General features: G+C 40.6%; 1 protein-coding gene across 1 annotated transcript in view; it reads right to left on the reverse strand.

The window, feature by feature from the left end:
* CC2D2A (coiled-coil and C2 domain containing 2A) overlaps positions 1 to 18199 on the reverse strand; it is a 270839-nt gene that overhangs the window by 142278 nt on the left and 110362 nt on the right. Inside the window, exons 13-17 of the mRNA XM_070948913.1 lie at positions 15273 to 15502; positions 13207 to 13384; positions 12292 to 12448; positions 11779 to 11926; positions 11160 to 11298 (exon numbers count right to left, since the gene is read on the reverse strand). Coding sequence (XP_070805014.1) covers positions 11160 to 11298; positions 11779 to 11926; positions 12292 to 12448; positions 13207 to 13384; positions 15273 to 15502 — 852 coding nt within the window. The remainder of the gene's footprint in view (positions 1 to 11159; positions 11299 to 11778; positions 11927 to 12291; positions 12449 to 13206; positions 13385 to 15272; positions 15503 to 18199) is intronic.

Consider the following 18199-nt stretch of genomic DNA (forward strand, 5'->3'; position numbering starts at 1 on the left):
TTGTAAACCAGAATTTTGAAAAATTTAGGCAGGAAATTAAAGAATTCATACAATTAAAGTACAAATATCAAGTTATTAGAGTCTAAAATGGAGGAAGTTGATGATAAGATTTATAATTTGAACAATAAAATACAAAGAATGGAAAATGATTTGATAAATATTCAAGACAATAGCTCTGAAGTAAAGTCTAAAAAGGAAGCTGATCACGAGATTTACAATGCAGAAAATATAAAACAAGGGATTGAAAAAGAAGTTACAATGATGCAATACAGGCTCACAGAATTTAAGGTTAGAATGAGAGGGTTACAGGAAAATAATAGAGATGATTTAAGAAAAATATCTGCTGAAGTTCTGGCCGGGATTTTAAAGGTTCATCCAGAGGAAGTATCTTGTAAGATCAACAAGGCCTATAGAGTAAATTCTTGGATTGCAAAGCAAAGGCAATTGCCTAGAGATGTGGTGATTTATTTTACAGATAAAGAAATAAGAAATGATATTGTGCAAAAATCTTTTAATTCCACTCTACAATTGTATGGAAGAAAGATCTGGATATATAAAGAGTTGCCGCCCAAGATATTAAAAGATAGAAAGAAATTCGGATTTTTGGTGACTGAGCTAAAGAAACAAAACATCTCATTCAGGTGGGATGTCCCAGTTGGCATAATATTGAGATATCAAGGAGACCAACTAAATACTGTTGAAAAAGCGGAAGAATTTTACTATAAGGTTCTTAAAATGGGTTCAACATCTTCATGTATAATACATGAGTGGAATAAAGAAAAACAAAATCAACAAGAGATAGAATTTCAGGATAAGCAGAAGGAGATGAAAGTAATGGAAAAGATATTAAGAACTATTATGTATGGTAGTCCTGTAGGAAAGTGGGTGGAGATAGGTTAGCTTATTGATTGTTTAGTTGAAGAAAAGGGATATTATGTTTAGATATGAATATATGTAAAAGATTTGAGTTAAGAGATATATCTATGGGGGTGGAGGAAATGGGCAGACTATGAGTTGAATAAATGTTAAATTAGGATTTATTATATAGTTTTATAGTGGAAGGTTGCTTTGAAATGTCATATTAATATACAAAAAAGATTTGATTTAAGAGATATATGTATGGGGGGGAGAAAAAGAGTAGATTATGAGTAGAAATTGTTAAATTGGGGGATATAATAATATTACTATGCTAAATTAGGAGTTATTATATAATGTTATAGTAGAATGTTATTTTGAAATGTATAGTATAAGGGGGATATAATAATATTATTAGAAAGAAAGGGTCAGCATATGGGGGGATGGAGCAAGGGGATGGTAAAGTATTATATAATCTGTTATGAATTTGGGTTTTACTTTGAAGAAGCCACAGGGGGAGGGGAGGGCGAGGGGGGGTTAGGGAGGAGGGGGGGGAAAAAGGGGGAAAAATTTGTATTTGAAAAACTTTTTCAATAAAAAAAAAAGATCACATGAAGTGTTAGTACCACTTTGTAATGTCTTGGTAAGACTACACTTGGAATACTGCATCCAGTTTTTGGTCACCACAATATAAAAAATGTAGAGACTCTGGAAAGAATGCAGATAAGAGCAATGAAGATGATTAGGGGGATAGAGGCTAAATGAAGAATGGTTTCAGGAATTGGGTATGTCTACTTTAGTGAAAAGAAGGATGTGGGGTGACATGATAGCAGTGTTCTAATATTTGAGGGGGTCAACCTATTTGCCAAGTCCTGCCAGTTCCTGCCATCAAAAGTTGGAGTGGAGTGGTGGATAAATGGATAATATGATTGTGTGTACATGATGGGAAATAGGGAGGGGGAAATGACAGGTGATGAAGACACCTGGAACCAATTTGCACCGAGGCCATGCATCCTGAAAAAGGAATGTGAATTGCCCACATTATCTCACTGTTCTCATAACATCTTGGTGAGCTCCAATTGGCAAAGTACAGACTGGTCACGGGGTAGGGGAGAAAGGAACCTTTTCTATATTTTTTTTGCATGGGAAAACCTTAGAGATAGCCTGACTTTACTTGCAACCAAACTTCCTCTTTGTCGACTTTAGTTCAGCATTCAATACCATCATACCGGACATTCTTCTAACTAAACTATATCAGCTAGTGGTACCTGAACACAGTTGTAAGAGGATCACAAGCTTCCTAACAGACAGGAAGCAGCAGGTGAAGCTAAGCAAAACCATATCAGACACCTGTACAATTACACAGCCCCCCCCCTAAGAATGTGTGCTTTCTCCACTTCTCTTCTCTCTAAATACCAATGACTGCATCTCAAACGATCCATCTGTTAAACTACTGAAGTTTGCAGATGATACAACATTGATTGGTCTCATTCGAGACAATGATGAATCCGCATACAGACAGGAGGTTGAACAACTAGCCTCTTGGTGCAACCAGAACAATCTGGAACTGAACACACTCAAAACTATATAAATGGTGATAGACTTTAGGAGAAATCCTCCCATACTACCACCTCTTACAATACTAGACAACACAGTATCAACAGTAGAGACCTTCAAATTTCTAGGTTCTATCATATCTCAATACCTAAAATGGACACCTAACATCAAAAAGGTCATAAAAAAAGCACAAAAAAGAATGTTCTTTCTGCGCCAACTCAGGAAGATCGAACTGCCCAAGGAGCTACTGATACAGTTCTACAAAGGAACTACTGAGTCTGTCATCTGCACCTCTATAACTGTCTGGTTTGGTTCTGCAACCCAACAAGACAGACACAGACTTCAGAGGATAATTAGAACTGCAGAAACAACAATTACTACCAATCTGCCTTCAATTGAGGACCTGTATACTGCACAAGTCAAAAAGACGGCTGTGAAAATATTCACCCCTCACATCCTGGACATAAATTGTTTCAATTCCTACCCTCAAAACAACGCTATAGAGCACTGCACACCAAGACAACTTGATACAAGAACAGTTTTTTCCCGAACGCCATCACTGTGCTAAACAAATAATTCCCTCAACACTGTCAAACTATTCATGTTAGGCTGCATTACTATTGCTATTGGTCTTCTCATCATTCCTGTCGCCTATCTTCTCCCACTTGTGACTGCATGACTGTAACTTTGTTGCTTGTATCCTTGTGATTTATATTGATATTGTTTCCTAGTATGATTTGATTGCTTATTGTACCGTATGACTGTCACTGGGTGTTGTGCCTTGTGATTCTTGACGAGTGTCTTTTTATGTATACTGAGAGCATATGCTCCAAAGACAAATTCCTTGTGTGCCCAAGCACTCTTGGCCAATAAATATTCTATTCTATTCTATTCTATTCTATTCTATTCTATTCTATTCTATTCTATTCTATTCTATTCTATTCTATTCTATTCTTCTATTCTATTCTATTCTATTCTATTCTATTCTATTCTATTCTATTCTATAAGAACCTTCTGCTTCAACCTAATGGAGTCGAGGCTCTTTCTTTCCTAAGGTGCCGGAAATTGCCTCTACTGGGGGGACCATTGAAACGATGTCGGCTCAAGGAAGCGACCAGGAAGAGATTGAGGCCTGGGGCGGAGTGTCCTCAAAACCCCCTTTTTGGAGGGCTGGATCTATCCAAATGGCTGGGAGAAGATGATCTGCCAAGACCCTGATGGTCCCCCAGGGTTGGGAAAATGGAGGAATGGAAAGAGAAGCCCATGAGGATGAAGTTCATCCACCAGAGCCATGGCAGCCATCGATGAGAAGAGTGTGTGGAGCTGGAGGAACAGAACACAGATGAGCCAGATCGAGAGGACTGGATGCTGGAGCAAGACCTAAAGTTCCTGAGAGGTTCATTCAACAACTTCAAGGCATGAGAGGTGGTGACCCAGGCTGTGAACCTCGCTAACCAGCTGGCCCCAGCCACAATGTGCTATGGAGCAACCGCTTCTGTGGCCACGACTGCAACAGCAGTGGGCACCTTGACTGTGACAACCCTCCCTGCACTGGGCCCTGCACCCCAACCTGCCCCGGCTATGGGCCCAGCTCCTGAGCAATGGAGGGATCGCAAGACACCCACCCTTGCCATAAAATTCAATGGAGATCTGAAGCAGCTGGGGTTCTTCCTGGTGCATGCCTGGACCTATATGTGGGGAGAAGCCACTGAAGGGGTAAAAGAGCAATGCATGACCATGATGCTGGAGGGGCCTGTAGCTGAGTGGATGGTCACCCTCCATAATGATGACACCCCAGAGCAGAGAAACTTTGAATGTTTATGACCTCCCTTAGGAAGCACTTTGAGTACTCCTTGGCTGACTGAAAAACCAGAGATTGTATAAAAACAATTAGCCAGAGACAGAGGAGTGGGCAAGTGCACCCAAGAGTTCCGGGACCTGGCCTGCTGGCTAACCAATTGGCCAGACATTTTGATCAGCTGTTTCTGAGATGGGCTGAGTGACAAGATCTACAATACCTGCGTGTCCAGGGGTGCCTCCACATCCTCCATGGTTGATACATTCTAGCAGAGGAGGAGATTAACCTGGAACAACCCAAAAATCAGCCAAGTTGTGGGTTGTGAAGATCCCTCCCCAAGAAAAAAAGAGGCACCAAAACACACGAGCAGAGTCCACACCGATGATCCACCGGCTGCTTCAGTGTGGAAAAGAAGGCCATCAAGCTGCTGACTGCCGAGCCACACATCCAACCCAAAAGACAACTCCAGGAGCTGCCAAAAAGCAGGCAAAGCCACCATTGAGAGCCCTAAAAAATAGCCCTAAAAGGAGTGGAAGTTGTAGAGTTCATCTTGTGGTCCGCCGGTGGCCAGTGGAGCTGGCAGCAGAGTCAGACAGTGAGGAGGTTGGGGAGGAACTTGGGCCAGTCCTGGGGGGTGGTGAAAGCTCGGACAAGAGCTCTGCATCGGAAGCAGAGAGGGAGTTAAACAGCAGCGAGGCAGAGGAATAGCTGGAGCCCATTCCCAGTGTCAGCATGGACAGAGCTGCCAGAAGAGAAGAACAATTAAGAAAGCAGGGTAGACTCGGGAATAAGGCCGCACCTTGGAGATGATTGGCCCCTCCCACAGGACATAAAAGAGGAGCAAACAGGATGTGAGCTTTTGCAGGAAGCAATTAGTTCATCTTGTTTCAAGATTGGAAAATTCTGTTCATGAATCTAATAGACTCGGTGCCAAATTTGGTCTTGCTCTGCATTTGGAAATTGGTTCTCTGGCAGCATTCCAAGTGAGATAAGGTGGGGGTTGATAAACATTCCTCTGAAAGACTTGTTTGCCAAAGTCTTGTTGACTGTGAATGAACGTAATTCACAGTCATGTTAATAAAAGAGGTTTTACTGGGATTAAGACTTTGCTTCATGCTTTCTAAGGAAGCCTAGGTCAGAACAGTTCAACCCATTTCCCAAAGATGGCAAGCAATTTAAGAGTGCCCATAGTGTTTTGCCAACTGGATGGCTCAGTGGCAAGGGGGATCCTGGCGATGTTCATCACTGAGCCGATAGAAATGAGACTCTAAGCTTTATTGGGGCCCCAGGCATGGAGTAGCCTCTGGTGTTAGGCCTGTCTTGGCTTTTGAAGTGGAACCTTTATGTGCATTGGAGAAGGGGCTTATTAAAGATCTGGCGGGCTACCCATGAGGGGAGCCGGGACAAAGACTGTAAGAAACCCACCCTTAAGATGCCATGGCTAATGCCAAGGAGGAAAGTGGGGGCTGCAACCAAAAAACAGCCCCACAGTAATCTTCAGATCCCCAAAGAATACTGGGACCTATAGGATGTTTTCAGTGAGAAGAGGTCAGATACACTCCCACCTCACCCATCAAATGACTACTCCATAGAAATCCTGCCATTCGTGGACTATGCGCTGGGAAAATTGGATGCTTCGGTACCTGTACCCCGAGAACGTGGATTTTGGCGATCATGAGGATATATCCGAAGAACCAAATCTTACTTTCTTATGTATAGCACAGGGTGAAATATTGTATATGTTGTTTGTAATGTTAGTAATTAAAAAATAAAAAAGAAATAAATAAATAAAAAGAAATCCTGCCAGGGGCTAAACTGCCCAAGCCAAAGCTGTATTCGATGACACTCAGAGAATTAGAGGATCTACGGATCTTTATAGACAAAAACCTGAAGTGCGAGTTCATACAGCCTGCCAGACTGAGAGTAGAAAAAAAAGTAGAGATTCTGGAAAGAATGCAGAGAAGAGCAACAAAGATGATTAGGAGGCTAAAACATATGAAGAATGGTTGCAGGAATTGGGTAGAATCATTTCTGATCTTTGGGGTTGTGGGAAAACGTTCTCTTTTAACTAGGTGAAAACTGCGGGAACTTTTAGAGTCGGTTTTCACCAGATCTGTGCCACTATGATATTTCCAATAAAGTTATTCTTTGATGAATCTACATGCCTTGGAGTTTTGCTTGATGTGGAACTATTAGTTGGAATCCTGACAGGCACCTTCGATCACGTCACTCAAGCGAAAACTATTATGTTTCCCTGAAAACAAGACTGGGTCTTTTGAAAAGACCCATTAGGTCTTATTTTTGAGGATGTCTTACTTTAAGAAGGAGGCGGGGCCTGTGCATAAGGCAGCAGCCCAGGTGCCAAAGCACTGGTGGAGCACCAGAGGGTTGGGGAGAGTGCTGAAACAAACGGGCATCCTGCCTGCAGCACCCATGTCAGCTGCCCCTTACTGGCCAGAGCTGGAATGCCACTGCGTTTAAGTGCCAGTAGATGCTGGCCTTCCCTCCAGCGGGCCTGGGCAGCTGCAGGAGAGAGACAGGCTGTTCTGTCCCCGTACCACGCACACACACCCACAGACGGCCCGGAGTTAATAAGCCACACGACAAAACTCTTTGATGATAAAGCTGGCAGCAACCCAGTGGCTAGCTGCCAATTCACACTTTACTCACACAAAACAAAGATTAATCCAAATGCAGTCCAATAAAGCAGACAAAGTCCAGTAAAGCAGAGATCATGGGGTGTTTCCAGTTTTTGCTCGTCACAAACTGAACCGGCCTCCACACCCACATTTATACCCTGTGGGGTGTGGTCCAGTGACTCAGCTAATCTCTGGCACGCCTTCCCCTCTGCTGCGCACGCTTCTCCCTGCGCCTCTGGCGAGGGTCCAGCCAGCACTTTTCTCCTTCGTCACTGTCCACCTGTGGCTGCGGGGACGTGCTTGGTTCTGAGCCTATCTTTTGGCCTTCGGTGTCCTCCAGAGGCATTGCCAGAGAGAAGGGTCCTGGAGAGGGAGGCCTTGCCAACTCCTCTCCTTCACTCTCGGAGTCCTCTCCTGCCGATGACACAGGCTCAGGCAACGGAGCAACAACACTGGCCCATTTCAGCATCTGGCACCCAGATGCCTTCCCTTTCCCCAAGCATTTCTTTGCTAACCTGATTTCCAGCTGTGTCACATTTCTCCATCGTGTTTCTCGCCGTCGTGTGCAGGAAAACAAAAGTTTGTGGGACTAAAAAAAAAAAAGCTCAATTAATCAATTCCAACCTCTCGTGAAAAAATTAAGACCTCATGAAGTTGGAATTGATTGAACCCTAACCCTGCACAGGACAGTGAGAAATGCGACGAAGAAACACAATAGATCTGGAAATCAGGTTAGCAAAGAAATGCTTGGGGGAAGAGAGGGCATCTGGGCGGTGGTAGCTGGGGCAAGCTCCGCGGCACCGTGCTGAAATGGAAAATGGAGCGGCTGGCACGAGGGGAGGAGGAGGAGCAGCAGAGAACCAGTTGTTAAATTATTTGAATCCCACCACTGCTTATCAATCAAATAGATCAGCAGATAATGCTGTCAATATGGTACAGCACTACATATTGCAACATGTTGAATCTCTAGGAACCTACGCCTGGATCCTTTTTGTACCCTTCAGCTCAGCATTCAATACCATCATTCCAGAAATTCTTTATTCTAAATTGCACTTTTTTGTTTTTCTTTAAGTTTCACTTCTCATCTAAGAATCTTCTTCAACTCTGACTGGATGATGGAGAATGGAAAGAAGAAAAAAACAAAAAGGTGCAGTTGCCTCTTGAAAAAGCACCTTTGGGACAACCATGACCTGGATGACTGAGAATCTCCATAGACATACTTCACTCTAAATTGATTCAGCTAGACATACCTATCCATATTTGTAGATGGATTTTTGACACATTGGAAGGAACAGGTGAAGCTAGGGAAAATACATCTAATACCCAGGAAATTAGCACTAGTGCCCTTCATGGCTATGCGCTTTCTCCATTCTCTCTATATAACAATAACTACATCTCTAGGGATTATTCTGTTAAAGTACTGAAGTTGCGCATACAATACCTCGGAGGATTTCACCACTGCTACAGACCCTTCACATCCTGCATATAAACTGCTTCAACTCCTCTCTTTGGGATACCGTTACAAGGCTTTGCATGCCAAAACAACTAGACAAAGAGATAGGTTTTTTCCTCATGCCCATCACTCTGCTGAACACCTAATTCACACAGTACTGTCTAATGTCTATATACATTTGACTCAAGTTGTATGGCTGTAGCATTATTATTATCTTTATCTTCTTTACTATCCCCTCTTATTGATATTATGATGTTGATGATGATAATTACTATTTCTTTGCACGTATACTGAGAGCTCCTGCACTGGAGACAAATTCCTTGCTTGTCTAATCATACTTGGCCAAATAAAGTATTCTATTCTAACTGCAAATAAACCAAATCTGTCTTTTTTAATGCAACCCAAACACTAGAAAGTTATAATTAAAATATTTATAAAGGTGGAAAACAATTTTATGCAATGAATACATTTCAAATTGGCATTTCTAAAAAATCTTCCTTAAAAATGCACAGCACAAAATACCTAAGTATTCCCAATGTTAATTATTGTGCAGATAAACCTTTGTTTTTACTGTAACTTGGACTTTTTTTTTGGTTGGTTATTGCTTCTTCTATGAAATTTACTCATATGGGCAAAGGCAAACAAAAGAAAAGATAGGCCAAGGCTTCAAGCCGAGGCACATAAAGTCACTAAAACTCCAGACACTCACACATTAGACACTGAGTTTCAATGTTGAACATGAAGACCTCCTATTAAACATCAGAAATCTCTATCCAAACAGAGCTAAGCAAAGAAGACAAAGAGGAAGTGTTCTGACCTGGGTTTCCTGAGTCAGTAAAACACACGAGTAGTCCCAAAAACCTGTTTTATTTTAACAGCTCTGAATTCTGTTCATTCACAGATGAGTCCCAAATAGTTGTAAAGAGTCCTTCAGGATAAGGCTGATAATCACCCATCTTTATCTCCCTTGACACGCTGCCAAAGACCTAATTGGCAAAGCCACATGGAGTCCAGAATCAAACAGAGCTTCAGACTTTAAACTGTACAGAATGAACAGTGTTGCTTCCTGCAAAGGCCCCTGTGCCTTTGCTCCTCTTTTAAGTCCTATGGGAGGGGCCAATCATCTCCAAGCCCTACTCCCGAGTCGTCCCTTTTGTTTTAACTGTTCTTGCCTTCTGGCAGCTCTGCTCATGCACGCACTGGGAACAGGTTCCCCCTATTCCTCTGCCTCACTGAGGTCTGACTCTGGAGGCTCCGGAGGCAGCACGTACTTCCTTCTCTGCCTCCGACGCAGAGCCCTCGTCCAAGCCTTCCCCAGACTCCAGGCCTGGCCCATGTTCCTCCCCAGTCTCCTCACTGTCCGACTCTGCTGCCAGCTCTGCAGGCTGCTGGCAGACACAACAGGAAGGGCAAGGGCAATGGTAGCATGTCATGCAAAGAACAAAAAAACTGAGAAGCCAGTTCCTACTTTCTTTGGAATTGAGCAATTGGTTTCATAGTGTTCTCCAGAAAGGAAATATGCAAAGTGTAGTGTAGTGATAAGAACTAAAGAAGCTCAAATGTCCCCAAAGAAAAAATGGCATGTGTTGCTGATTGGTAATTCACTACTCAAAGGAACAGAGTCATCAATTTGTATACCTCACAATATCTTAAGGGAAATGAATTGTCTCCCAAGTGCAAAGATGTGATAGAGAGGCTTACTAAAATAATCAAGTTCACTGATTGCTATCCCTTTCTACATTTTCATGTCAAGATGAATCATACAACTAAGAGCCTGTATCAATTTCACACAACTAGACAGAAAAGCAAAATATGTGGGTACCCAGATTGTGTTCTCATCTGTATTCAGGATGAAAGGTGAACAACCAACCAATGAGGGAATGGAACATTTCAGAAGTAAACCGCTGGCTCAAAGGATGGTGGCATCATAAGAACTTTGGATTTGTAAACCATGGATTACACTTTCTATATGAAGGGCTTCTAGCAAGAGACAGATTTCATGTCATGAAGACCAGCAAGAATGTGTTAGGGAAACAACTGGCTCCCTAACCAAAGGGCTTTAAACTAAAAGTGCAGGGGGAAGGAGACCTATTTATAGGACACAAAGCCCAACACAACAAATCAAATAACATGAAAGGAGTAGTAAAGAAAGGACACACAAGTACAATCAGGAGATATAGGAAGTTCAACCACGAGGGCTCAAATGCCTGTATACCAATGCTTATAATAAAGGGGACAAACAGGGAGAGCTTGAAGTCCTAGTACACAAAGGGAAATACAATAGTGTAGATATTGGTGAGGTGGAACCTATGATTGGAACACACAACTAGGATATAAATTGTTCAAACGAAACACACCTAACAAAAGAGGAGCTGGAATTGTATTACATGTAAGAAATCACTATACTTCTACAGAAATAAACAATAAAGCTAACCTCTGGATCCTTGTCCAACTTATCTTCTAACTTCTAACTTGAGGCTATTAAATGTTTTAGCAATACCATAACAAGTCCTCTGGAAGGAGGAAAAAAACAACAATGGTAATCACACCAGTAACTTCCAGGGCTGGCACCAGTAACCTGTTCTATCTGGGCCTGCCTTTGTGTTCCACCTCTAGAATTTGCATCTGTGTTACAGAATAAAGAATTAGGGTCAAAGCCCAGACCCTTTTTCTAATGAAACATTCAATGCATCCGAGACAACCATCTGTGCACACATGTAAGGAATATGCCAAAAGGAACAATCGTCTGACTATTAATTATATTAACCTGCATCACTAACTTTTCAGGTGAGGCTTTGGGAAAATGTAGGATAAAAATTCTGGAAGTTCAGCATCATGAATAATAGAAAGTTCTTACTTTTAAAAACTGCATTAGGGCTGCGTTGCTTGGATCATTAGGATCAAGTTTTGTTTCAGTCACCCACTTGGCTAATTTCTTCATGTCAGTTAATCCAGATGTGCCAACTGATGCAATAGCATCCACTTTTTTTAAGGAACTGAAATTTTGACATAAGAGTGAAAACAACTGGTTAAAAGAAATCTTCCTAATATTTTGGAAGAAAAAAAAATGAAAGAATTTCTATGGTTAGTGTTTCTAGTAATGGATTGCCAATTTTGTATAAGCTCATTAATTTGCCTTTTCAAATAAAATTTACAAACAGCTTTACAATCACATCCCATCATTTCACAAGACTCACTACTGTTGAAGATATGTACTGTTTAATAAACTCATGGTAAGTTAATAGAGAGAAAATAAATCTGAAATATTTTTATTCAATGAAATATCATTGGGCTTGAAATAATACACAATGCCAGTACAAAGTAGTTCAAGAGACAATGATGTTCAGCTGACACATGCATGCATGCAAAAGAAGTTAAAATATAATTCAACCTCTGGCTAAAACAATGATCTCTAAGTATTATTCCAAAATGCAGTCTGACAGAGTATTGAATTGAACTCTGTTGAAGTTCAATACCTTGAAAGAGCAGAGTTCTTCTGTGAGATTGGAGGAACCAGTGGTATCCCATTTCCTCCAACTGCCCATGACACACTGCATGACACTTTACCAGAAGTCATTAAAATCATATTATTACTACCATCTGCTTCAAATGAAAATGGAACCCCTGCAAGAAGAGATAAAAAAGACAGGTCCTGCTCAGATCTGACAAATCAACCAAGGTTTGTGTTCTTTTGAACCAATAAAAAGATATGGTTTGCATAGTCTTTAATGCTCTTGTATTTTTCCGTAGTGGAAGGGAGGGAGGGAGGGAGGAAGGAAACCAGTTTTCAGCAAGTTTTGGAGATCTATCAAAGGTGGTTGTGAGGCTGAACACCTCAAGTTACCTACGAGATGACAGTTATATCTATGGACATACTATATAAGTATTTATATACTATATAAGTATATAAAGTCACAAATTGTCAACTACGTTAGCTGGTTTGCAATCCTCTGAACATGAACAAATAAGAAATGGAACAATCTCTGTACCACTGCCCACTCCTTCATGGTCCAGTGTTACACACTGGTCACTGCTGAATTCAATTTCTTCTATTGGAGCTCTTCCTGTCAGAATAGTCGTCTCCGGGATGGGCACAAATACTTCCATTAACAAGTTAGCGCTGCTGAGTCCAATTGTTTCATATACCTGTAATAAAGGGAAGAAAGTATTCCAAGCCCTAATCACTTTGAGTATTTGGTAATTATATTTAATTTACACCCTTTTTTCAAATATGTTCTCATGGCCATAAATAAGTACATGCATTTCAAGGGACCAGAGAAGCTTGGTATAAGTTAGAATTGCTTGTCTCTCGTGTATCATAATATCAGGGCTACACTGTAAATATATGCTCTAGCTTGGGATATACTAGAATGGTATTTGGATGGGCTCCCCTTCCCTGACAAGTGAAAGCAGAGAAGGTGATTCTCATTTGAAAATCCAGCTCTTGAGGAGCAAAAGCCACTAGATCATGGACTCCAAAATCAGCAACTATGGAGGAAACACCAGCAGTTCAAAGGAATGATATTAAATTAATAGAAAATTATTAACATTTATGCTTTACAAGCTCTTTACCATTGCATATACATAACTAGTTGGGGTGAAAGTTTTGAAGAATTTTGTTTGAAGCAGATGGTGGTTCAAACTGCTATTGAAGCAGTGTAGAATAAAAATTGAGCATGTCATCTATATCCCATACAAGAAAGTGAGAGTAGCTTTGTCCATGAACAGAATTTCATTATGAAAAGAACCTTCTATCATTCAAATCCATGGACAAAATATATTACTTAAGTTCCTCTATGGAACTACATCTAAATGACTGAAGTTAGAATTTCTTCAGAATTCTTGCCATAGATAAGAGCATTTATGTTCTACTGTTTCTCTATATGTTTAACACAATAACTTACCTGCAATTTTAAACTCTCTGGCCAATTGAATATTTGCACATTAAAAATCTGCCCAAAATGAATTCTAAAGTCTGAGCTCATCTGCCGAGAAACTGTTCTAGACACCTCTTTGGAATTGAAAAGAACTTTTAAGAAGATAGACCTTTTCTTCACATCTTCACGTCTTGCAACTTCAGTTCTACAAACAGGTTAACAACAAGTAAATAAAACATGTACATTTGCTTGAATAATATTAAAGAATAGAAGAGAAAGAATTAAGATAACAAAATAGAAATATAATTATTGTGGCAAAAGAAGGCAAAAATAGAACCAATCGTAACAGGTGGCTTGAGTGTAACTGCATGATAATCTTCACTCTATGCAGTGTGTGCAATCCCTTTTTCACATCTCTAAAATGTCCCAATTATCTAACAATAGAAAAGAACATACAAACCTAAAATCAAAAATATATATCTTAACTTGTTGGATTGAGCAGTGGATTTAGGAGTTTATAACTTGCTTCTCTCTTATGCTCAAAATGTGCAGTTGTGCAATTTATTTTTCTCTCTGCTCAAGGGCTAAATATTATCCAATCTGGATCCACACATTAAAAAATACAATAAAAAGTATGTCTGACACAATATGCAGAAAGCACAGGTCCATACAATGAGAAACAGCATCCATTGTCCATAACTAAGAATTGGACAAGCCATGGGAATAGGATAATTAACCTTCATCTACAAATGCAGAGGAGAGGAGATTTCTAGAGAGGAGGAAAAAAACCTCTTGAGCTGCCAATATCCCATTGTGCTTTGGAGGAAACCCCCCTCCCCCCCCACATACACACACAATCATAAAAGTTCTAAAGCACAGGCTCTTATCCCAAAATAAAATTACACATCAATACCTTAGGCCCACATTCTGCCATCTTGAAAAGTAGAGGCTGGCTGCAGAATAACTGCCAAAGACATGGCCAGAAAGACCACAACATTGCTTCTTTGGAAGAGAAAAAGGCTGAACTTGCTTTTTTGTTTTGTTTTCTTTTGCAATGAGGAAACTTTCAATTAAAAAATAGGAAAAACCACAATGCTGTCTCTGCTGAATGCTAGGGACATTATTTTCAAATGTTCTTTGGCCCACAACTGTGGGATTGAAAACAGACTGGCCCCTTGCCTGGCATGAATGAACAGTCTTTACTTTCAAACATCTGGCATTCTGAAAATAAACATCTTAGGAACTGATTTGGAGAGTCAGCAACATTTTCAAAACTTAGTTTTCTACTGACTTTTCAAAGACTTTTCATTTCCAGTTTATATGAAGTGAGAAGGAGCAAATATTTAAATGCTTTAATTATTATCAACAGAATCTTCAGATATTAAAATACACTGGCAGATAAACCAATGTTAAGAACGCGCATCTCATTTAGAAATCATTGTGTTTCTCAACATGACTTAAAAGAGGCAGTTATAAGACCATAACTGGAAAAAAAATTCATCTGGGTCTGGGAGCTTTGTAATTACAGGCCGATCTCAAATCTTCCATTTTTGAATAAAAATAAATAATTGAGAAAATGATGGATCCATACCTCTTGATGCACTTGAATGAAATTAATTATTTGGACTTTTTCAATCAAGCATGCTTTGGTTGCTTTGGGGAACTTTGGGAAAATTAGATGGGAGATGTGATCCTGTGAAATCTTTCTGGGATTGGTTAGGCCCTGCCCATCTCACTACCTAAGTGATTCTAGGCAGTTAGAAATAAAATGTCATAAAATTATATAAAAGAATGTAGTGCTGAGGAGACTGTGGCTTGACACTTAGGTAGCTGACTGCTGATTTCCTATTAGGGATTATTTAGGGTGCTGAGTTGATCTTCAAAACCTTAAAAGACCCTGGTGTATACTATGAACCTGCCCAGGGACTTTGATCAGTGGAAACCCTCCTGAAGATGCCCAGATGCCTTAAAGGACAGATATGTCTCCCAGAATTGAAGAGAATGCCAAGAAAAGAATTGTGGCAAAGCTCGGAACTGCTTTTAATTGTGATTAGATTCTAGTGATACTTTGATTTTATGCTAATATGGCTCACCTAGGACAAGCCTCATTTGGAGTGATGCTCCCCACCAAGCTTAATTCAGGGATTAGAACTGGTTCTCCAGGCTGCCTTCTGTTCTCAGCAGCTCTTCTGCGAACTTGCAGCTCCACCTGCTGTTGGTCAACTGGGGGAGGTGGAAGAGGCTTCAGAGGTTCCTCCATTTGCTCAGATTCTTCATCTTCCAAGTGTTGACTTGATTTCTTTTTTTGTTTCTTTTGATTTTTCTATATGGGTGAAAAGATGTATTTGTTTTTGGTGGATCTCTCATGCATGGATTTTGCTGAACTGACCATTTTTTTCTCTAATTTGATAAATGAATGTGATAAATAATTCAACTGGTGGCTGGATGTTACAAATTTTTACTACAGTTATTCTATTATTAGAAGTTTACCTGTTTTTTTTTTAAATCTTGGAATTTAGAGAAATTCTTACAAATAAAGGCTTTAACAGGACTTTATCCTTAAAAATGGCTTAATGTCGATGGAGATTCTCAATCATCCAGATCATGGTTGTCCCAAAGGTGTTTTTTTTTTCCCTAAAAGGTAACTGGACTTCCTTGGGTTTTTCTTTGAAAATGTTTCACTTCTCATCAAGAAGAAGAGATCTGAAGAAGCTTCATAGATGATAAGCAGAACATTTTTGAAGTAAAAAACAAGAAAGTCCAGTTGCCTTTTGAAAAGGTATCTTTGGATTAAAAGTGGCTTTGATGTAGACCATTATTGTTTTTTATATATATATTCTGCTTTTCTTTCAGGAACTGAAGAAAAATATACAAAGCACTCTTATTTTTTAGATGTCTACAATTCTCTTAGAGAGACTAGGCTGATAGAAAGACAGACTGAGCTTATGTGAGTGAGTGGGGGATTGAATCTAGTATTGAAACACACTGCCACTAGCATTTGACAATCATGGTAAATGATCATAGAAACTACCCTCCTAGCAGGGGTGAAATGCTCCCAGTTCGGACTGGCTCGGGCAAGTAGATAGCGATGGTGGCGGGCAGTTCGGAGAACCGGTAGCAAAAATTCCTCCCCCCCACCCCAGCCTCCAGCTTGCTTACCTTCGCTCTTCGGACTGAATCCTGAGCTGCTGGTTGCAACACCTGCCTTGCTTCGCTTGCTGTGATCCCTGCAATCCATTGCATCAGCAAGAAACTGAATCTCCCTGCCTCCAATCAAGCTCATCGGTGAGCAGCTCTATCTGCCTGCCTGCCTTGTCCCTTCAATTGGGTAAGTTTTTTTCCCCTTTGGGAGCTTTAAAAAAATAGTTAATTGGGGTTTTTTTTAGTTGTCCTTTTTTTTGACCTAGCCATTTAAAGTTTAGGAAGTTTTAAATTTAGCTGCTTTTATATAAAAATAAAAATAAAATAAAATAAAATTTGTGCAGCTTTCTGAGATTTTGTGTGTTTCTGTAGTGTTTCATTCTAACTACACAAACACACAAAATCTCACAAAGATGTATGTGGAATTTTGTGTGTGTAAAGTGTGAAAGTTGGTTTTTTGGACTTTTTGTGGCTGTGTGAGGTTCCTGTTTGTTGCAGGGGCCATTTTGGGTCTAGCACAGCTGCTTTTACATTGTGGGTGAGCCAATTGTGTTGTGTGTGTGTGTAAAGTGTGAAAGTTGGTTTTTTGGACTTTTTGGGGCTATGTGAAGTTCCTGCTTGTTGCAGGAGCCATTTTGGGTCTAGTACAGCTGCTTTTACATTGTGGGTGAGCCAATTGTGTTGTGTGTGTGTGTAAAGTGTGAAAGTTGGTTTTTTGGACTTTTTGGGGCTGTGTGAGGTTCCTGCTTGTTGCAGGAGCCATTTTGGGTCTAGCACAGCTGCTTTTACATTGTGGGTGAGCCAATTGTGTTGTGTGTGTGTAAAGTGTGAAAGTTGGTTTTTTGGACTTTTTGGGGCTGTGTGAGGTTCCTGCTTGTTGCAGGGGCCATTTTGGGTCTAACACAGCTGCTTTTACATTGTGGGTGAGCCAATTGTGTTGTGTGTGTGTAAAGTGTGAAAGTTGGTTTTTTGGACTTTTTGGGGCTGTGTGAGGTTCCTGCTTGTTGCAGGGGCCATTTTGGGTCTAACACAGCTGCTTTTACATTGTGGGTGAGCCAGATGTGTTGTGTTGTGTTTTGTAGGTTAAAAAGGGGCAAAGAAGTGATGTCAACTTGGCCACGCCCACCTGACCAACAAGCCATGCCCACCCAGTCACCTGACCACCAAGTCATGCCCACTAATTAAGCCATGCCCACAGAACTGGTAGCGAAAATTTTTAGATTTCACCACTGCCTCCTAGTGTTGATTAGTTTCATATGGAAAGGATTGTAAGTAGATTTGATTCTTGCCTATATTAACATTGTGACAGTCTGAAAGGACAGAATGCAAAAAATAATTCTTTCTAATATATGTCATAGCTAGTCATCCAGGACACCACTGCCTATACTGGCCATCTCTTGACCAGCCTTTCTCAACTACAGCGTCATTAAGTTCTGTGGACTTCAAAACAACTTAATGTCAGCACTTCAAGTTGCATTTACTCTAGTGCTGACATAGGAAGAAGAAGCGGAGGCATCTCGAAAGGGATGTTTGACTTTTCACCTACTTATTTTCCCTGGAGATAATATCCCCTAGGAGATGGGAGGGGAGGGGGGAAATTCCTTTGAGTTGGAGCAGTAGATAGGGGTAGAGTGACTTGGAAGATGGCTAATGAGTGCAGGGGAGTGGGGAACGGAAAGGGAGGGTTTTGGGTCTGGAAGTCAGTGTTGGCTGCAATTGGAGTCGGATTCAGAATGTCGTGCTTAATAAATGGGAGTTTTACTTCAAAGACTTTATTTGAAATGCAATTTATTTGAGACGACCTCGAAACCTGACACTTAATGATCCAGCTAGCAGGCTGTTAAAGTATATGTATTTTAAAGTTACCAGAATTGAAAAA

The sequence above is a fragment of the Pituophis catenifer genome, unplaced genomic scaffold, assembly GCF_029215685.1.
Source record: "Pituophis catenifer annectens isolate HBS135680 unplaced genomic scaffold, rPitCat1.0.hap2 SCAF_8, whole genome shotgun sequence".
NCBI lineage: Eukaryota > Metazoa > Chordata > Lepidosauria > Squamata > Colubridae > Pituophis > Pituophis catenifer.